Below are 21,879 nucleotides of genomic sequence, written 5' to 3' on the forward strand. Positions count from 1 at the left end.
TCTTATCAGGTGATAAATTAATAAAATATTGCCAATGCAGTTGCATAGATTTTGCAGTTTAGAAAAAAAGTGCTTTCATGCTTAGCAGAGGAATATTTACACCGGGGAATTAAGACAAACTACTTGCCAACTATTGTTTTCAGTTTCTTTATTCTAAAAAAAGCCAGTGGGTTTATACCGAGCTGTTTATACATTTCAGAAATCACTCCTGCTCATCAGCCCTACTTTTCCTCCCAAGATTTAATGAGGTTTCTTCTCTTACTTTTAGTTCTTGTATGTTTTTTCTGTGATGCTCACAGGCTTTTTTTTTTTATCTCTCTCAGTTTCTTCAAACATTTCTGAATAAATCAATACTACAGCAGCTTCTCTTTGCCAGGGTGAAAGATTCTATACTGAGGGACACAGAAAACACACAGCAAAAGTGGGCACCAAAAGGGGCAACCAGACCGCAAGTGGTAGCATAAGAGGCCGCGCTTTTTAGTTTCAGCTTGTTGTAAAAGTGTTTGAAAAGCTGAACGATAATTAAGTTGTCCAAAACCACAGAGGAGCATCTTTCAGTTGATATGAAAACACAAACCAATCAAAAATATAGATGTCACCACTTTTTCATACAACAGCAATAATACTGTTTAAGAAGATCTAACCTTTAAAACATAACTATTGTAACTGGATGTGCTAACATTACTGAACACTTGACTGGATAGCAAATTTTCACCACAAATTCCAACCATTAAATTTTCAGTCAACTAGGACAGGGACACAGTGGGAATAAGAATATTTATTGAAATGTTACAATATTTAAAGGTTACTTTAAGATATATCATATTTTGTCACTTATCAAATAACAGAGAAAAATCAAAATACTGATCTTGGCAGTTGGCCATGAAGGACACTTTTGTAACAAAAGAAAAGTAAACAGTCAAACTGAGGCAGTCACCTTTTATTTCCAGTCAGTACTTCACTTAAAATAGGCTCTGACTGGATCACTGAGCCAAAATAAAATCAGTTGAACTGTTATATGGCCTGCATAAAAATCCGAATTCATTGGGTTTGATCAGATTCTTTACAGAGGTTTGTTGGAATCACAGTAAATTAGTTCATACTTAGAATATCAGACTGCATTTGAACAGACTGTGACATCATTTACACGCAAAATTTCATTTGACTGCTGACCTATTTGCAGTCATTTTTTCAGTCAGTTGTTTGTGTCAGTTTGTATTGGTCAGATGTGGTCAGTTCATCTGAAATAAAGAGAATCCTGTTCAGTCCCACACCCATGATATGCTGCATGCAAGCACACTACAGTCACTAAACACAAAAATTCAGTCTATCCAGGGAAAGAGAAAGTGACTGGAACATTGACAACAGCTGATAAGGTGCTTTCACGGCAGGGCGCTGACCACTAAAAGTAAACAGTGTAGCTTTGGAACTACAGAAACTGAGAAATACTGAGACACAGTACAAAACAACATCTACTTTGGGTGTGACTTTTTTCAGTATCAAAATAATGGAACGAGGCAAGGGTTTTGGCACATCGGTGCTCAGGATTACGCACCAACAACTTTTGAAACGTTTCCACACGTTGCTTCACTGAAGCACAAGTCCAGTTGAACAAAAAAGCAGCACTTGTTAAGGCAAAAATCAAGCAAGATATTTTTCACATGCAAAATCTATAGGCAAAATTAAGGCGCATTTCAAGAACTCACAGCCAAAGCAGGCAAGCAAGGAGATAAAAACGTATCAAAAATAAACTGAACTCCTGCCTGAACACACGTATTATACAGAGAAGAATTCCACCAGATAAAAATCATGCAGTTTGCAGACGTTCTCTTGTTGTAAAAGACCAAAAAAAAAAAAAAAAAAAAAAAAACCTTTTCTTCAGCATACTACAATTTCTAGCATGCAGATCTGGCATATACATAAAGTAATGCTATCATAAAGGTCCATAAGGCACACGTCCTGCTATCCTCAAACAGTTCACACTCTTCTTCACTTTCCAATTGCATATTTGCAAGACTGTACATTTTCCTAAGCAAATTTCTTCTGAGCATAAAATTGTATTTCTTCCTCAGTCATTTTAATAAACTATATGTAAACAAAGTTGAAATGGAATGGTATACCCTCTATTACAAGAGTAGGGTTTTAATGAGCTTTGGTGACAAAATTCATTGATAAAACGTTTTATAGCAATCCTGTCATTCAAAAAAAAAAAAAAAACATCTATGCATTTTGTAATGTAAGGGTATAATTATTTGGTGCTTTGAGGTGCTCCTTGTGCACCACATAAATGGCCAGCTATCTCCATCTAGAGGTGACTCTCAGCTATCACCAGTGACTGTTGTCGGGATAGCTTGGCACTGCTGCAGGGTACTGGGGCAAGCTCGGGCCTTGGGCCGTCTGAGCAACAGCGTTGAACCCTGCTTCCCTCACTGGTGCACTCTTCCACATCCCGGTGCTCCACTCTTCCTGAGCGCGCTCCAAACTACCGCCGCCTCCACGGTACAGTCTGTGCACCTGCCACGTGAAAGGAAAGAGGGGAAAAAATACGTTCATAATGTGTATTTGTGTCTGTTTTCAAGCATCTGTGTGGGTTAGTATACATGAGGGACAAAAAGTAAATGCAAGTGTGTGTGTGTGTGTGTGTTTGTTTTTAGCGTATGTGTTCACTCACCTTAATGAGAACCAGTGCCATTAAAGCAGCCACCAGAGTGAAGAGCAGAGTTGTGATAAGCATCACTATAGCCGAGCCCACATTTACGCTGAAAAAAATCACTGTCGCCACCCAGCCGCTTTGACGTGTTGGTGAGAGTGAGATGGAGTAGTACGGGTTAGTGGATCATATAGTATGCAATTAGCAAAGTGGATTTAATACAAAAATCCAAAATTACTAATGAGCCATTAAGCAGCGAGGAAACAGATGCACTGACAAACAGCATAATGGTGATCAGTGTAAAATTGACTTTACATGACACGCTGTATCATGAGTGAACAGTGTTATTATCACAAGCACATGTTCAGTTATTGGATTTAAATATACTAAAATGAAAAAATAGCTTTTTTAAAAACAAGTCTATTCAACATGGTCTCTAAAAAAGATCAATGTGGCATTCTGAGTGTAAGAATTTAAACGTGAACACACATGATTTTATAATGACAAAGCCAGAAAAAGAGGGATATAATATATGCTGAAATAATAGCATTTTCTAAATTAACAATTAAAAATGTAACTGCAGAATTAGGGACTGCTGATTTGTACAAATGTGAATGATTTTATACAGTTGTTTTAGAAACGTCTCTTCCAAAACAATTTTGTGAGTGACACATGTGTTGCTCAAAATCCACGGAATTTCAAAACCTCAGTGTTTAGAGTTGAACCCATGTGAAATCAATGGACATCCCTAAGGAATGCCTCACCTAGTCTTAAGGTTATGGCTGACACCTTTCATCCCCTATTTACATTTAACATCACGAGTCTGATGGTTCAGCAAACCGCCGAGACAACGTCATATCAGAAACTCAGAAACAGACGTCAACTGGCAATTAAAAGAAATAAAAATTTAAAAAGCAGCAGATATTGTATGACTACCCAGTTCTGGTAACAACCTCATGTGTTAGCTTGATGGTTTTATTTTAGTGTTAAATCTATCTTAGCATCATAATTCCAACAGTCGTGAAAATGCAAGTGTATGATGAAAAACACGTTCTCCAGCTGCCTTGATCATTTGACATAAGCCCTCATGACCCACTCTCTGGTAAAAACTGGCAGGCAACATGCGCACAGTCTTTAAAGCTGGTTTGGTTCAACTCACCATGTTCCCCAGCCAGGGATGCCGATAGCCTGGATGACGGCGAAGACACACTGAAGGAAGAAGATGAAGAAGAAGGCCATGAAGTTGAACGAGCTATCGGCCCTATGAACATGAAAAAAAAAAAAAAAGGATACAAGGGGATGATACAGTAGAAAACAAACAAGCCAAGAGTTGCTCTATTTTTGTTGCAATGTTGCTTCCTCCTACTAGTTGTCAACATGTGAATACAATGTGGGTCTTAAAAGGAACAACTTCATACTTGCATACCAAGCAAACTATGAAAGTACATGGAAAACCAGTAGGTACGACATGGGCTAGAACTAATCATTATTATATTAATTTTTTCCCCCAATCCTTCCCAGCATTATATAACAATAATTCCCAATGATATAACTGAATAAATGAACGCAACATGGACCCAGGTAGGCCACAAGAAATGGATGGATGGATTAACCGATGAAAAACAATGAATTCATTTCAGCTCATTTTAGTTTTTGTTAAATTGACACTTGCCCATTATGAGGTGATGAGCTTCCAAGCTACTGTAGCTAGCAAGTAGTGACAGTTCTTTCAATAGGCCTGATGGTGCTGACTGAAACCGTCTAAACAACCCCACTTTTAGTTGATAAGTGTGTGCCGCACAACCACAGCCCACAATTTTATAATAAACATTAACCCACACCGTTGACCTACATCTACTTCCTGTCTCTGGGCTGACAGTAGTATTTTCCACTCCTTTATTAAGAGATCACTTTCTTCCTTCTATTCTTCCTTCATTTGAATATCTAGCAGACCAAAATGTTGCTTGTTGGTCCAGCCTGACATAAATCAGTTTTCATGGATTTTTCCATACATCTTGATGGCTTTTCTCAGAGCCATGAAGTCAAGAACTTGAGAATACTTTTTGAACACTCTCTTACTTTTGAGCCACATATCAAGTATATCCCAAAAACTGCCTTCTTTCATTTACATAACATGGCCAAGATACGACCCATTTTATGGTCAAGAAGGCTCACCAGCGCCTCTTCTTCCTGAGGACACTGAAGAAGAACCAACTGTCCTCAGCTATCCTGGTGAACTTCTATCGCCGCACAGTAGAGAGCATCCTAACCAACTGGGAACTGCTCTGCTGCAGAGAGCAAGGCACTGGAGCGGGTGGAGAAAACTGCCCAGCGCATCACAGGGACTCCACTTCCATCCATTGAGGACATCCAGAGGAAACGCTGTCAGGTGCCTCCAGACAAGGACCAGCAGACTGAGAAACAGATTTTTTTCCCCAGAGCTGTCTTTCTACTGAACTCTGCCCCCCGCTGATTCCACTGTCCCCTCATATTCCTTAACTTAAATGCTGCTATATTGTTTTTGCTACATGTACCACATGTTCATTTGCACTACCGGACTATTTATTTATACATATATTGAATCATTTGCACTCCAGTACTATGTACTGAATACTGCAATAACTCAGATACTGCACTGTTAACTATTTCCATAATTTCAACTGCTTTATATTCATTGCACTACTGTTCTGCCCAGTCCAATTCATTACTGTACATATCCATCAGTATACTTCTGTTTATAGTAATGCCATCTGTATATAATGCCCATTGTACCACTTGTAAAATATTTTCATAATATTGCTCTATCCTGCACATACTTTATATCCTGCAAGTGCTTATTGCACTTCTGGTTAGACCTAAACTGCATTTCGTTGCCTTGTAGTTGTACAAGTGTAATGACAATAAAGTTGAATCTAATCTAAATTTTATTCAAATCATACGCTGAAATCCTTGTACACGCTTTTATAACATCCACTACTGCAATGCACTTTTCTCTTGCCTACCCATGGAAGCAACAAGAGTCTTAATATGGTCTTTTAGTCCTTACAAGATCTAAGAAGTCTGATCACAAAACACCTGTCCTGATCTCTTTGCACTGGCTACCAACACAAGTGAGGGCTGATTTCAAAGTCCTCCTTCTGTCTTAAAAAATGGATTGGCTACTTCCTACATCTCCTGTCTTACTACTCCGTATACTTCATCATGCCCTTTACGCTCTCTTGATGTTGGTTAATTAACTGCTCTTAGGTTTAACAAAAAAATATTTTGGGGGTAGAGCATTTGCTCATCAAGCTCCCCTTTTTTAAAAAAAATAAAGTCAGGCTGTGTTGAGATTTTCATATCTAGATTTAAAACCCATCTTTTTTCTCTGTGCTATGGTCCCTCCTACTTTCACTTGAACTGGTTTCTACTGTGATAACTAGTTACCTCAATTCTGATATTGTTGCTATATGAACTTTTTAAATTTCCTAACCTCAATCCTGTTGTTATATTAACATTCCTACCTGTATGTTTTGTATTCAGCCTGTATGTGTGTGTGTATATTTACATGTGAAGTCTCACATTTGTGTATCTGATGTTATATTTTAAACCTGAAAACTCATTGGGTGATGTACACTTTAAATAAACTGAAGTAGAAGTTGAAGTTCAGAAATGATTCTGGTTCATGAGATTTTCCAGATGGTGACTAACCTGAAGGCTTTGTAGAGTGGTCTGAACCAGCAGGTGTAACTGCAAGGGCTGAAAAGGACGAGCCAGAGTAGGGAAAAGCCAAAGTGGGTGGCATCTCCACCCCCAGCCCACCAAGCAATACATGAGATCACATTCATGCATAGTGTTCCTGAATACACTGCAGAGGAGAGAGGACAGTGGAGACGTGGAGAGAAGGGAAACACACAGGAAGGGTAGTGATTGATTTTTTTTTAACTTAACAGTAGAGGGAAGAATACAACTTCTTCTTCCAAAAAATGACAAACACAAAGTTGGAAAATGTTTGTGAAAACACTCACTCATCCATAGCGTGTAGACTCTGCGCACCAACTGCTGGTAGGGTGCAGGAATTTCTTCTTCAATGTTGTGGTAAAAGCAGGGCTTTATTTTCATAAACTGGGGCAGGGGAGGAAAGTTATTCACCCGATCTGAAACAGGAAGCAAAGTGTCATCACAATATTACTGTTTCTCTTACTATATCACATTTGAGTATTTTACAACATGCCTGAATACTTGGCAGAGGAGACAGGAATGTGGGAATGTGGAGGGTCGAGTGTGGCTTTACAGAAGATAGGCAGAGACAAAAAAGTCACAAACCTGCCATTTTGAAATCTCGGCGCTTTCCTGGATAATAAGAATATAGTAAAAGTAAAGTAACGTTAACATGGTGCACATCCCAACTTTGGTCAAACTGTTAACTCATTTTTATACAAAAACTTGAAATTATCCAGTTTGCTTTTTAATTATACCTATGTGAAGTTATCATATCATCGTGTTCTAACAGTAACGTTAGATAGTAGCTAGAATGTGTTGTTAGGCAGCTCAACACAACGACTGAGCGTAGTGTCTCTTTATCTTACGTCGTTGCTTCATTTAACTAACTGGTTGGCAGTTGAAAAAGAGTGAAAAGACTATTACAGCTATCAAATGAACATAAAGCGTAATATAGATATGTCGATATTACCTGGATAACGTTTATCTTCTCGCGTTTCCCTCGACAACTGCAGCGATCCAGGACGTATCATACGGGATGCGCTTTTTCGACCCCATCGAACATACTGCGGTTGCGCAGCATCTTAGCACTTGTAGTTTCGAACTGTTTATATTCAACGCGCTCTGCGGCCTTAAGAACTACAAGTCCCAGGATTCATGTGAGCGATAAACGGGAGACGCATTACGCATGATTGCAACATGACTCCCGTGACTCCAACATGACATCCGTTTGTATGGATCCCACCCATGCGATTACAAGCAGAAATCTGGAAACAGTTAAGGACAGGTTCTTATCACCTTGGAGTAGAAAAGTGGAATCCTTGTTGACGTTATTCATCAACATTTCACAACTTTCAGATACCAACAAAACTGTGGGTGGTGAGAGTGAGCGACAAACTATCTTTTAGTCTTTCAAAATGAATAAATCATCTATACGTGTGTTGGGAATATCATGTCCTGTGGCTAATTTATTATAACTATTAAAACAGCCATCCAGAGAGCACCAGCCTCATCGGACTTTATTCAGACTCCTTACTTTCATTTTACTATCCCACAACATGGCAACCTGACTTCTGAAAGTCAAACTCCGCGGCCAATCACAAAGCCCAAAACGTCAGACAGAAGGCGTGCCCTGTGAGATACATCTGATAACTTTCGGTTCATAGAACAGGGTGTCCCGAAGGTGGATAGTATGTTTATTTAAAAAAAAGAAACAGATTTACACCACTGAATGAAACGAGGTCACATAGTATCGTCTTTCTGAGGAACAATGTAAGCATCATACAACATTTGAAACTCTAGTGCGATTACAAACCTTACAAAAGCGCTTCACTACACGAAACACCAAGTACGTTCAACGCGGTTGTCCAAAACAAACGCCTCCACCGGTGATCAGTAACCTGGTTTTGACCAATCAGCGACGGTTACTGACGCAAGCGACACACTCCCGCCAATTCCGACTGAGGAGCGCGAGGCAGGCAGCGGGTTAAACGCAGGGAGTATGTGGGAGATGCGGAAAGAGAATGCGCTATGATTTATGTGAAATAAATTAGAAGTACATGTCGTCTAAATAGCAGCATACTATTTGGTGCATTTTCGGGTGTTTACGCAACTTGTACCGTTGTTTTGACGTTGTTTATCTCTAACGAGAGGAGCCCCGGGTTAGTCGTTGGGATGTTGGCGGCGGAAAACCCATCCGTGGACGGACATTTGGCAGCATCGACTCCCCGCAGAAGAGGTAACTTAATGACATGTCTGGCAAGCTTATAAATGGTTCTATCAACTTGCCAAAATGTCTTACTATTATAATATTGACGGAGTGTAGTTTCGTCTATACATTTAGCGTCCACAAAACCATGACAAACTAAACATAAATCTGTCGTTGTCGTTAACGCTAGCAACCTCGCTTTTCCTAACGACATCGTCGTGACAATGACAACGTCATTGTTACGAGTCAAAAGATAACTGTTTTAACCTAAAATTTCAAACATTAAAGCTAGCTGTGTACAGCTAACTTGCTGCCCGGCATTGCTAATGTTATCATGTTACCTAACGCTTATTCGGTAACTTTAACGTCCGATGAGGGACAATAACTTTATGTTGAAGTAAGTTAGGCCTCAAACTATCACAGTTTCCCTTTCACGAGATTGTAACCTTACCATGAAAAAGTATTTATCTTGTAAACCTAGTGGCAAACTCGGCTACATGGCTTGCTCTGTTACTGTTGCTTTGCTAGGTCATAGCTCTATCCGCTATATGGTAGTTTTGTTAGGTTAGCAGACGAGCTAGTCATATTAGCATCTGTGATTTGGTTAACGTTAGCACCTCACATGAAAGTTGTTTCATAGGTGAAACTCCAGAGCTACTCCGTTGTCTTCGCTCTTTCACACACCCAAGTTTTTTTGTGGCTGCAGTAACTTACATGGAACAATTCTTCCTAGTTGCGAAGTTTTCAGAATTGTGGTCGGGCATGCATCCTTTTCTGACAGCCGTATAAAGTGCCTGCCCTGCGGACTCGGCCGGGCCTGCAGCATCGACTAATACACCGGTTGGCGGGAGAGCAAACCAAACACAACCATTACATTAATTGTAATACTGTTACGTTAGCACGCCGAATTGGCAAACCAATGTGACATTTAATGAAACACCTTAAAAAATAATACAATCGGGGCGTTTTTGCTATCCGATAGACTTTCACATTAACGTTAATACAGGGTGATTAGGACTTGAAGACCCACAGTACATTAGTTACACTGGTATGTGGTTGTTAAAGACGTAAACTAATGTTACGTTGCTGTAATCGGAGTCTTAACAACAAAAAAGTTGCTGAGTCGAGTTGTTATTTGCATTAAACGTCTTAGTCCAAATATATTAATTCAAAGTAGTTGTATACTGGAAGGCTTTATTTGCAGTGGTTGTCATTTTCAGCATTGCGTTTTCATCAACTACAAAAAACTTCAGCTATTATCACAACAGTCATTAGTTCCACAGTTGTCAAAACTTGTCATTGATTGATTTATCTGTGACCAGTATCACTGCCAGTTCAATATTCCAAATTTCACTAGAAACTGAGGTGAAGTTTTGCCCTGAACTACTATTTTCTGATGTGCCTATGTTTTTGTTCTTTTCAGGCATGGATTGTAAGTCAAGTAACAATGCCAACAAGAAACTTATCCAAGGTAAATACAACGTTAAATTTTTATTTTTCTAGAATTTTTGACACTATTGAAATATTATCTTTGAGAATAAGACATTGTCAGATACCATTTGTGATAATCTAGCATGGAGGGTTGAACATTTTAATACTATCCATGTCTAACCATACCTTACATTTACAATGCCTGTTAATGATTGCTGCACCTTTTTTATGTATTGCTTTGTCTATCTTGATTATTCCCCACGTTTGCATATTTTTGATCAAATCCCAATTCTGTGTGGCATTATATTTAGCAAAAACTCAAATTATGGGGCTATAAACCCTACTAATACGCATAAGATCATTGATGATTCACAAGTTAAAATGGTTATAGTTGCCCTCTACATTAAAGAGACCTGAATTTGTTAAACCCCTTAAGTCTGTGTTGCCACTGACATTACTTTGTATGTAGTCTATCAGTTAACATGTTCATGAAATATTGAAATATTTATTTAACTTGTTTAAAACCTTACAGAATTTATGCTTCTCTGACAGCATTTTGATGAACAACTTTGTGATAGCCCCATCAACTGTTTTATATTATGCAGACAGATGCAACACAACAGCCATTATGGTGACTCTGTCTCTGTTTTTTTTTTGTTTTTTTTTTCAAATTCTGCCTGCAGCTCGTCTCCCATTCAAGCGCGTGAACCCTGAACCTAAAGAGAACCAGCCACCTAAACGCCCCTGTGCACATGCCTGCCCTGAACCAGGAGTCTCAGACAGGGAGAATGAGTCCTCTGTTCTCCCTGTGCACAGTGGACCACCCTTGGTTAATGGTCGTGGGCCCCTTGATGGCTTCCTGAGCCGTAGGCACCGTGCACCATCAGATGAGAACATGGTTATAGATCTGACCGCGGATAACACTTCGTCCCCCGTAAAGCACCTTGTTTCACCTGCTTCTGCCTCTCCCTGCCTCCCAACAAAAGACAAGCATCAGGGCAAAGACAAAACTGCCTCTTCTGGGAAATCTAGCAACATTGCTTACACTCCTAAAACACACGTTTTAGACTGCACAGTAGACAGCGAAGATGAAGTAGAAGAGGTGGAGGAAAAAGTTGGGAATCAGACAGCATCTATCTCACAGCTTGACACAACACAGGATTCTGAAAGTGAGCCAGAGGAGGAGAATGAGTCAGGGAACATTTCCAGTTTAGGAAACAGGTCCATGCTGTCAGCTTCATCAGTCAGCTCCTCATCTGAAAGCTCACCAGAGAAGTCCAAGTCTGATGACCCTACATCCACTACTACTCCTACAGTACGTACATCTCCCATCACAGGCTTTTTATTTAATCCAGCTTAGTGATGTGTAGTATTAACTGATGCAATATCACACAATATTAATTATTCAGTATTCCTAAGAGTTTGTTTGGTATCTGCGTACATTACACAAACAAACAAATTGTTTATTAAAAAATACAGCGTGGTCATACATAGTGTGATTAAAGTAGCTTTTCAAACAATAAGCTGTTTGTGGTTCAGTGATTTAGAGAGATTTTGATTAGCATTTGCTCTCTATCATTAATAGAATTTGTAACATGTCAATATTAATGCAATAATTTGTCTAGCTATAAATTGCGCAAATACAACATTAACTAGGCTGAATGACATTGTGTCAGACAATGATTATTAGCTTTTTTTGTTGTTGTTGTTGTCTTTATTTTTCCCCCTATCATCATAGGAGCCAAAGACCACCTCCAAGATACCAGCAGATCAGAAAAAGATCAAAAGACGCTCATTGAAGGTAGGGCTCTTGATGTATATACTGCAAGCTGGGTTTGAATTCTGTTTCAATTTCCCTAGTTGTCATCCACTCTGTTATTTATTAAAACTGTTATTTTAGTAGAAGAGAAAAACTGACTGAAGTTTTGCAATTGTAGAGTTTACAAGAACAAGAGGAGAGGCTTCGGCTGCGACAGGAGAAAGAACGTCAGAAGGAAGAGGCTAAAGCTGCAAAGGAGAAAAAGAAAGAAGAGGCTCGCAAGCAAAAGGAGGAGCGAGAAAGGGAAAAACGCGAAAAAAAAGAAAAAGACGAGCGGGAGAAACGAGAGAAAAAAGAGAAGGAGGAGAAGGAAAAGGCAGAGAGGTTAAAAGAAAAAGAGAAGCAACGGAAATCAAAGCTAGAGTGAGTAATGCATGTTACTCTAAAGTCACTACTTACCCATTTGACATGTTTTCATTTCCATAAGTCAGTGTTGGTTAAAATGCCATAACACACACATTGATTTTGGTGTACTTAATGTTTTGCTTTAATCTTGCTTCAGGGCAAAGCTTGAAGAAAAAAGGAAGAAAGAAGAGGAGAAGCAAATGAAGGAAAAAGAGAAACGTTTGAAAGAAGAGAAGGATGTAAGTTTATTTAGAAAAGTGTTGGTATGAGCTAGGTAGATGCTTGCAACATTTCCTGTTCCAGATTTATAATGGACCATTTTACTGCGTTTATAGTCTGTTGACCATTGTGTATCTGTTTACAGCGCCTCAAAGCTGAGAAAGCAGAAATTACACGGTTTCTACAGAAACCCAAGATCCAACAGGCTCCAAAGGTTAGTAGATATCACACTTTTTGCTTTCACTTTAGGTTTTTTGGTTATTCGGGTGGGTTTATTAAACTGTTTTGTTCATGTTGTTGCCTAAAAACTAGCAATTATCTAAACATCTTTAGTGCATAATCAACATTAGTGTAAAGGGTATAATGTTTGATTTGCAACACATGCTCTAATTCCCTGTATCCCCCTTTTAACTAAGACAGTCAACTGAATAATAAGTCCAAATAATATAACTGCAACTTGTTGTGTCCTTTTTTCCAGACACTTGCAGCTGCGTGTGGGAAGTTTGCTCCATTTGAGATAAAAGAAAATGTGTTTCTGGCACCACTGTGCCGGGTTCAGTGTGAGGACTCTGTTCTGGAGGAACTGGACCGGTGTTTGTTGAACCCCGCTGATAACCTGAATGGACTAAAAGATTGGATTGGGCAAAAACCCCGCCGGTCAGGACCCACCAAACCCAGACAGACTGACTCACTCAGGTGAGAGTGGCAATAGTGATTTATCATAATTTGCGTACTCTGCTTTCCCCGTTGCTCAATGTTCACTGACCTTTATATTAATTGCTGAAATGAGGATTGTTTTTTGTTTTGCCTAAATGATGTATGGATCAGATGCAAAGTATCAAAATGGATACTTATAAACTGATATATGGTGATATTATGGTGACTAGGAAAATACCAGTATGTGCTAGTATTTTTCTCCACTGATTCCCAAACTCTGTGTATCGGCTAATACCTAGTAACTATCTGATATCAGAGCTCTTTTTTCCCCAAATTTAAAATCTGTATGACCTCTCTGTGTGGAACTGATTATCATTCTGCTATGTGTAAGGCAGTGTGAGACTGTAGCTTGATTCTTAACTATAAGTCGAGAAGTTCATACACCACATTTAGTTTACGCTAATGCAAATTTTGATTATACAGTGCATCCGGAAAGTATTCACAGCACTTCCACATTTTGTAATGTTACGGCCTTATTCCAAAATTGATTTATTTTCCTCAAAATTATACAAACAATACCCCATAATGACAACATGAAAGAAGTTTGTTTGAAATCTTTACAAATGTATTAAAAATAAAAAAACAAAAAAAATCACATGTACATAAGTATTCACAGCCTTTGCCATGACACTCAAAATTTAGCTCAGGTGCATCCTGTTTCCACTGATCATACTTGATGTTTCTACAACTTGATTGGAGTCGAACTGTGGTAAATTTAATTGATTGGACATGATTTGGAAAGGCACCCACCTGTCTAATAAGGTCCCACAGTATCGAGGCACAGATCTGGAGAAGGGTACAGAAAAATATCTGCAGCATTGAAGGTCCCAATGAGTACAGTGGCCTCCATCATCCGTAAATGGAAGAAGTTTGGAACCACCAGGACTACCTAGAGCTGGCCGCCCGGCCAAACTGAGCGATCGGGGGAGAAGGGCCTTAGTCAGGGAGGTGACCAAGAACCCGATGGTCACTCTGACAGAGCTCTGGTGTTTCTCTGTGGAGAGAGGAGAACCTTCCAGAAGAACAACCATCTCTGCAGCACTCTACCAGTCAGGCCTGTATGGTGGCCAGATGGAAACCACTCCTCAGTAAAAGGCACATGACAGCCTGGAGTTTGCCAAAAGGCACCTGAAGGACTCTCAGACCATGAGAAACAAAATTATCTGGTCTGATGAAACAAAGATTGAACTCTTTAGCCTGAATGGCAAGCATCATGTCTAGAGGACACCAGGCACCGCTCATCACCTGGCCAATACCATTCCTACAGTGATGCATGGTGGTGGCAGCATCATGCTGTGGGGGTGTTTTTCAGCGGCAGGAACTGGGAGACTAGTCAGGATCGAGGGAAAGATGAATGCAGCAATGTACAGAGACATCCTTGATTGAAAACCTGCCCCAGAGCGCTCTGGACCTCAGACTGGGGCGAAGGTTCATCTTCCAACAAGACAACGACCCTGCCAAGCACACAGCCAAGATAACAAAGGAGTGGCTACGGGACAACTCTGTGAATGTCCTCGAGTGGCCCAGCCAGGGCCTAGACTTGAACCCGATTGAACATCTCTGGAGAGATCTGAAAATGGCCGTGTACCGACTCTCTCCATCCAACCTGATGGAGCTTGAGAGGTCCTGCAAAGAAGAATGGGAGAAGCTGCCTAAAAATAGGTGTGCCAAGCTTGTAGCATTATACTCAAAAAGACTTGAGGCTGTAATTGGTGCCAAAGGTGCTTCAACAAAGTATTGAGCAAAGGCTGTGAATACTTATGTACATGTGATTTTTTTTTTTTTAATTCATTTATTTTTATTATTATTTTGCAAAGATTTCAAACAAACTTCTTTCACATTGTCATTACGAGGTATTGTTTGTAGAATTTTGAGGAAAATAATGCATTTAATCCACTTTGGAATGAGGCTGTAACATAACAAAATGTGGAAAAAGTGAAGCACTGTGAATACTTTCCAGGTGCACTGTAGCTTAAGGTTTTTGAAATTGTGTGTAAGGCAAATTTATTTGTATAACACCTTTCCACAACAAGGCAATTCAAAGTGCTTTACATACGACACACAGGCATTGTGAGATACAAAAGAAACGCATGGCAATAACAGTGCATCAACCTCATAACGATAGGTTTACTGTGATGGTGTGTCTGTCTGATACATGTAACACACATTTTGTACTGTAGGATCACTGCTGTTGTGTACATGGTAAATGGACTGTATTTGTATTGCACTTTTCTAGTCTTCTGACTACTCAAAGTGCTTCACACTACATATCACATTCACCCCATTCACACACAGATGGCAGGTGCCAACTGCTCATTAGAATAAAGAAACTAACTCATTCACACACACTGACACACCGAAGAAACAGCCCAGCTGGGGGAAACCGGGATCAAACCACAAACCTTCCGATTGGTATCCGATAAACAGTGCTGAGCTGCTGTCAGCAGTGATCAGAGACGATTCTGCACTCGCTGTCTTCTGTGTGTCCATACGACAGGTGGAAAAGACTTCACTGAACATAACTACATGTTTATCCATCTCTCTAGGTCTTTTTCTTCACAAAAACAAAACCAATCTGCTAAACAGTGTAGCTCCTCCATCGTTTTTGTTTTAAAATGTTTAAAACAGTTTTTAAAACGGTTGCTTAAACTTCATTGCTAATTAGATCTAACATCAGTCTTTTTTTCTGAGCCATTCTCATTTATCAGTTTTTGTTAATCCTTTAATGAAATGTATTTTATCCATGCAGGACTCAATACAAAAAAGCCGTTTGTTATTGTCGTCATTTCCTGCAATAAATGCAGGATGTAGTGCCACTCAAGCTCAACAACAACTGTGCTTTCCAAACCAATTATGAATCGTCAGAGATTCTATATTTGTTGCCTACATATATTTTACCCAACAAACTTTCCATTTCCATGTTGGGTTAACCGCTCTGTGGCATATTCTGTATAGTTTGTTAAAACCTCACCTGGCTCAAAAACAGTTTATGGCTGTGGGATTCCTCTTACATTCACTGCTGTGCGCCATGGTTCATGCATTGCCTTGGCAATCTCAGCCAGAACAAACAATGGCGTTTTTTAACAGTTATTTAATGTGGATTGTGTGATTTATGTAACTTAAACTTGTGCAGTGCATCATGTGTGCCTACATAAAGGTTTAGAGAAAAAAAAACCAAAACTATTTTAAATACATTTCCTGTAGCTTTATGGTTAACCCATCTTTTTCTCCATATTCCCCCATGTGTACCGTTTTCTCAGCGAGTGTATAACAGTGGAAGGGCCTAAACCAGATAGTGTGCCTGATCGTAAACGTTATGGACCCATGAAGCTGCTACAATTCCATGCGAACTACCGTCCAGCGTACTGGGGCACCTGGAGTAAGAAGAGTTCACACATCTCACCTCGCTGCCCCCTCAGACAAGACAAGGTAAGACTATTACCTATATATAGTACTAAGCATTACTTTTTTAATGGTAGATTAAATGGATTCTATTGGCATATGTTTAAATGCAACAGACGTCTGTATCAACTGAGAAACTGCATTACATAGCTATGCTTTTCAACCACTTTTAAGATTTTAGCTTTGATTCGATATTTTGACTTTATCCAATAATTGTATTTGTGTAGCTGGGAGACTAACAGCTGTGTTCTGTAACCACAGGATTTGTTAGACTATGAGGTGGACAGTGATGAAGAATGGGAGGAAGAGGAACCAGGAGAGTCCCTGTCTCATAGTGAAGGGGTAAGTTTCACCGGAGGGTGAAAACATATGGACGTTCCTTTATTCTAATGTTTTCTCTGTTTATGTAGTGTCTACATTAATGTCCAGTATTATAGTTTAAAACACATGCTGAACTACCTATATATACCTATATACAAATGGTATGTAATTAGCATCAGCTGCTGGTTTCCATCTCTCTCAGTACACCATAAAAATCAACTTGTAGGGCCTTGGAACTGGCAGAGCAGCTGTGAGCAGTGACCATTTTATAGAATAAAACATCCAAACATGGATATTTTGAAAAAGAGAGAATTTGGTTGATCCATTGAAAAGGTTGCCATTTGGCTGTTGACTCGAAATCTCAAACACAACAACACAGTTTTCAAAACAGTCTGCTTGCATCTGCATGTAACAATAATCTAACTTGGACAACAAAAAATATAAAGGTAGTTAAATGTTCACTGATGGATTCTCATGTTAAGCATCTGTTTCTTCAAGCTAACAATTAAGTAATCATTTTAAAACATACTTTATAAACATGCAAAAACATTGGCTTGGTCCTATTTTTTTTTTTTTTTTTTTTAAAGGCTGCGAATAAAAGTATTCAGAATTGTTTTTTGATTGAAATGATGCCTTAAAGTATGAAATTACTTGAACCACAACATAAATGACTTTTATGTTGCAATCCATGTAAGCCTTTTTAGCTGACCTTTGTCAGAGTCTATCACACAGATTAAGTACAGCGGTCAAATGAAATTAATATCTGATTAATCAAAGCATATCATTAAGTATTGTTGGAGTGTATTTTTGAATGTGTTAAAAGCATGGAAAGAAATAGGCTTTAATTAGTTTTCTAAACTTGAACAAGCAACAAAATACATTTATCATATTCATCTTGCATCTTCACAACAAGGAAAGTAGTGAACAATGAGATGATAATTTTACTTTTTAAAAGACTTTGAACTGTTGATCATTTTCAGGAAGATGAGGAGGAAGGAGGTGAAGATGATGATGATGACGGCTTCTTTGTTCCTCATGGCTACCTTTCAGATGATGAGGGCGCTCTAGAAGAAGAGGTATGAAGGGAGCTGCAATATTGGTGGTTTTTCAATAAATTTTAATTTGTCTCCTTGACAAATTGTTTGGATTTTCTTATTTCAAAATACTTTTTAAGTTACTGCTTCCTGTTTGCACCACCATTAACACACATGCAACCTCCCAGGAGGGTGGCGACCTGGAGAAGCAGAAACTACGTCAAAAACTGAAAGCGAGGGAGTGGGATGAGCTGATGTCCACCAAGAAGAAGATGAAGATGCTGGAGCCAGTGGTAAAGGGCTGCGTCTGGGAGGGAGAAGGACCTGGTTTGCAGCTCTTCCAACCTTATGCTGTGTGTCTGGTCGAGCCTTTACCCAAGGCAGACACCAGCCCCAGCCCAGAGGAGCTGTCACAGAGGTGTCAGAGAGAAGCACAATGTAAGTGTATGCGGCGTGATTCACTTGGATACATGGATTGAAGTTGGAGAACAGCCGTTCTTTAGTTGATGATTCATTAGGGACCTGACAGTCGTCTTTAAGGTGCCATTGCGCTGTAAGTGGCTGACTGTTGCTTGTAGTTTTTGTGGGTTGTCTTGCTCTAGTAGCCCTTATCAGCTGGCAAAACCTTACAGTGCCAGTTGACATTTTCAATTTGTATTTTGAGTATATGACAAGAATTTTTTTTATCCAATTCACAGTGAAAATGTGGGATATGGGATATCTCAAATTGTGTGTACCTTGTACCAATAGCCTCAGAAATTCTGTGTATTATGATCTTAGAAATTTCAAAGACATGTTTTACCAACATATTATTTCTATTGTATGCTAAAATTGTGTGAGATTATGCATTTACAATCTTATTTTGGCAGTGGAATGGTGGTGCTACACTATTGATCTGTTTTCTTCATCTTTATTTCCTGGTTCTATAATCACAACCCACCTTTGAATATCACAATTACTTTAATTACCATTACATAATTAATTATTCTAAGTATAGCCCTCTTTTCTATAGGTAAACTGAGTTTACTTACCGTAGTTGGCAAAACGCTGTTGCAACTTGGTTAAAAAAGTACACCTGTATAAATTATAAAACTTGTCTATAGAGGAATCACAATATATTTCTGTGGAAGTTGGTATACTTTTTAAGTTTTTTAATTTACATTTTTTTATCAAGTTATTAAAGTTTGTTGTTTATGAGCTAATGATGCATTCTAAAAAAAATCTATAATGCTCTTTTCTCCCACAGTACTCGGCCAGCTGCTGGCTCTGCTGCACGGCAATCTCAACAGCAGCAAAGTGATCATCACTGAGTTTCAGGAGTTTTGTCGTCAGCAGACCTCCTCCTCCTCCTCCTCACCTCCTGAACTGTCCAGCCCTCAGAGCCCAGCAGAAAACATTCCCACCAGGTAAAACAACAATATGACTGTTGACTGTGTAAACATGTAATGTAAAAAATTCATGATACATTTTTTTAAATAGTACAACTTTGCCAAAAATAAAATAATTTACCTCCTAAAACATCTCTTAAAATCTTGTCGTCTTTTTTTTTTTTTTTTTTTTTTGGTAAAACATCTACAAACATTAGAAATATCTTTTTTTTGTTTTACATCACTTAAAATGACCCCCCCCATCTTTAATCAGAATACAGGTGAAGCGCCTCATTAAGAACAACGCTGTTTATGAGAAGCGCTCAACCTACAGACGCTGCTGCTGGTATGTGCATACAGAGGTCCTGTCCCGTTTTGGTCAGGAGGCTCTTCCCGTGCCCTGCCAGTGGACCTACCTCACCACAGGAGCTCGAGAAGAGTCCCGTGAAGAACCCCAGGCAGCCACAGGCTCTCAGGGAAATTCTCCCACTACACCCCAGACCTCCTCCACCACGTCTTCATCCTCCAACAAAAGGAAGAGCACAGGCAGCATGTCAATCACCAAGTTCATGAAGAGATGTACTGACCCCGAGCAGGTAGAAAAACACACTCAAACAGATTTTCAAATGACCATGCAGACTTCACTGCGACATTTTACTTCTTTGTGTACTTAGTTTAGTCCCGATCTTTTCTTTTTTTTAATTTTTAGTATCTTTTTATGAAAATGAAAATATGCCTATTACCGTCTCAAATAGTCTTAACTCCCTGTATTTGCCAGACGGAAGCAATGGAGGCAGATGGTTTTCAAGCTGACACTGAGGATGACGATGAGGAAGACTGTGTCATCCTCTCCACACAGAGTGGTGAGTTATGAGTCGGTTTGCTAGTCGCGGGTAAAAGAAACAAACCAAGAAACCGTCTGTCCCTCCTATTGAAAATGAACAAATCGCCTACTGGATACATGTAAACATCTCTGTGAACATGGGCAGAGAGACGATGCTCACACCACCTAAATCTCAATGTGTTGTGCGGACCTGCGTGTCAAGCAAGCTGATTAGTTAATCCAACTCCTGTCAGGAGGTGTGTTCGTAACGGAGCCACCCGTGCCCATTCACCCAAGTGCAGCCCCAGGGACACATGTTCCATTCATTAGATGAGAGGATTGATACCACACTCATGTCTTTGTCAAGAACATAGCTGGAGCTGGGAGGCAATTAGCTTCACTTAGCATAAATACTGGAAGCAGGGGTAAACAGCTAGCCTGGCTTGGTCCAAAGTTAAATTAAATATTACTCTCCAGGTCCAACCAGAGGGAAATCTCCCAGCGAGGGAGACTGTCTGATGGAAGTCACCCCTTCTGACACCGCTGCTCTTCCCGTGGCCAGCGCTGCTCCTACACTCGCCACTGCCTGAGGACAGGATAGGTTATTTCCTCTAACCAAGCTATCCCGTTTCCCTCAATACTCCTTCCTGGTTCTGAACTCTACTGTGTCCAAGACAGAATCAAGTCTTCAAGCAAGATGAAGCACCTCACACTCTGGTACAAGCAACTCTCACAGCAGGTGGCGTCTACTCAGTATTATGAGTTTCCTCTCACCTATTTTTATTTTTTTTTTTAAAGGAGTCGGGAGTCATCTTGCCTGTAAAATGTAGTTGTGCATAAAAGTGTAAAATAGTGTCTGACTTGATTATTGAGGGCAGAAATGTCCAATGTTCATTAACTATGTCTCTGATTTTTGCATTGAAATTTCAGTCAGGCATGTTTGGCATGGGCCTCTTTAAAGTGGAAGGTGAAAGTTTCTCTGGCACTGCTTTAACTACATCAGATTGAGTTAAACAGATGGAGGAAGAGCAGAACAGAAATGCCCAGTTTTCATGAGGAAAAGCATCCAAGACATCAAGAACAGCATTATTTACGTTTTTTGAAATGTTGAATTCATGACGTTATTGGACTTCCTCTAGTCAAAATGTATATAGTTTACCAGAAATAAGAGTTGGGAAATGAGGTTTAAAGACCATCATTTCCCTTTGATTTCAATGGATGCATTTATTCTGCTATTTCTAAGTCTGACAACTCACTGGAGTAGTTGCTAGATCTGTACCTGTACAGTTAGGTTCAGTGTCACAATGTTTTATAAATATGTATTTTCTGTATTTTTTTCAAGAATACTTGAACAGGATAAATTCATTAAACATGAATAAAAGTGATGCACTTTTATATTCCATTCATTCGTCGCCACTTCATCTGGGTGCCTTTGATAGCTTGAGGCTAACACCATCAACATTCTGACACTCACTAATGTTGTTTTTTTATCAGGAACTACTGTTTTGGTTGGGACTTGGACGTATACGAATATAGGAAATGCTGTAGTGCCTAAGGCTGCTCAACAGTGACTGCTGACGACAGTGATTACTCGACCGCAGATTTGTTTTGTTTTTGACACCAACAAAAGACTGTCAAACAAGTATTAAACCCTTGAAGTCAATATTTAGTAGAGGCATCTTTGTCAGCTGTTACAACAACAATATATGCACATCTGGGCACTGCAATTTTGGCAATTCCAAGGAAGTTTCCTGGAAAGAACTTGGTACTAATTAAAGGAAAAATAGGGTTTTCTTTTTCTTCTTTATTCTGTATGTGTAAAATTGTATGCTCGCCTGTAGAC

General features: G+C 39.4%; 2 protein-coding genes across 3 annotated transcripts; one reads left to right on the plus strand and one right to left on the minus strand.

The window, feature by feature from the left end:
* Nucleotides 1–763: 763 nt before the first annotated feature.
* scamp4 (secretory carrier membrane protein 4) lies at nt 764–7,509 on the minus strand. 2 transcript variants are annotated; one of them, XM_044200783.1, is made up of 7 exons: nt 7,323–7,479; nt 6,956–6,982; nt 6,658–6,786; nt 6,341–6,497; nt 3,810–3,911; nt 2,672–2,789; nt 764–2,514 (listed from the first exon to the last, which is right to left on the minus strand). In XM_044200783.1, the coding sequence occupies exons 1-7, from the start codon at nt 7,381–7,383 to the stop codon at nt 2,326–2,328; spliced, it is 783 nt and encodes a 260-aa protein (XP_044056718.1). In that variant the 5' UTR covers nt 7,384–7,479; the 3' UTR covers nt 764–2,325. The 2 variants fall into 2 exon arrangements, with proteins under 2 accessions (XP_044056718.1, XP_044056719.1); XM_044200784.1 differs by lacking the exon at nt 6,956–6,982 and having other exon boundaries at nt 7,323–7,509.
* Nucleotides 7,510–8,190: 681 nt separating this feature from the next.
* Nucleotides 8,191–21,438, plus strand: chaf1a (chromatin assembly factor 1, subunit A (p150)). Its single transcript, XM_044200779.1, has 16 exons — nt 8,191–8,588; nt 9,982–10,029; nt 10,673–11,304; nt 11,728–11,790; nt 11,927–12,171; nt 12,311–12,392; nt 12,518–12,586; nt 12,851–13,068; nt 16,350–16,518; nt 16,753–16,833; nt 17,793–17,888; nt 18,035–18,284; nt 19,093–19,252; nt 19,488–19,809; nt 19,992–20,076; nt 20,514–21,438. Exons 1-16 carry the CDS (start codon nt 8,525–8,527, stop codon nt 20,624–20,626), a joined length of 2,697 nt encoding a protein of 898 aa, XP_044056714.1. The 5' UTR covers nt 8,191–8,524; the 3' UTR covers nt 20,627–21,438.
* Nucleotides 21,439–21,879: the final 441 nt, after the last annotated feature.

The sequence above is a fragment of the Siniperca chuatsi genome, linkage group LG6 (assembly GCF_020085105.1).
Source record: "Siniperca chuatsi isolate FFG_IHB_CAS linkage group LG6, ASM2008510v1, whole genome shotgun sequence".
Taxonomy (NCBI): Eukaryota; Metazoa; Chordata; class Actinopteri; order Centrarchiformes; family Sinipercidae; genus Siniperca; species Siniperca chuatsi.

What these genes read in the sequence shown, in the direction of transcription:
- scamp4 (XM_044200783.1), bottom strand. Translation starts at nt 7,383, where the DNA reads ATGATACGTCCTGGATCGCTGCAGTTGTCGAGGGAAACGCGAGAAGAT. An exon ending in AGAAGATAAACGTTATCCAG is followed by an intron (nt 6,983 to 7,322) that starts GTAATATCGACA and finishes CTTATTATCCAG; the next exon opens with GAAAGCGCCGAGATTTCAAA. An exon ending in CCACTCTACAAAGCCTTCAG is followed by an intron (nt 3,912 to 6,340) that starts GTTAGTCACCAT and finishes TCATGTTCATAG; the next exon opens with GGCCGATAGCTCGTTCAACT.
- chaf1a (XM_044200779.1), top strand. Translation starts at nt 8,525, where the DNA reads ATGTTGGCGGCGGAAAACCCATCCGTGGACGGACATTTGGCAGCATCG. An exon ending in CATCCACTACTACTCCTACA is followed by an intron (nt 11,305 to 11,727) that starts GTACGTACATCT and finishes CTATCATCATAG; the next exon opens with GAGCCAAAGACCACCTCCAA. An exon ending in GCCCCCTCAGACAAGACAAG is followed by an intron (nt 16,519 to 16,752) that starts GTAAGACTATTA and finishes CTGTAACCACAG; the next exon opens with GATTTGTTAGACTATGAGGT.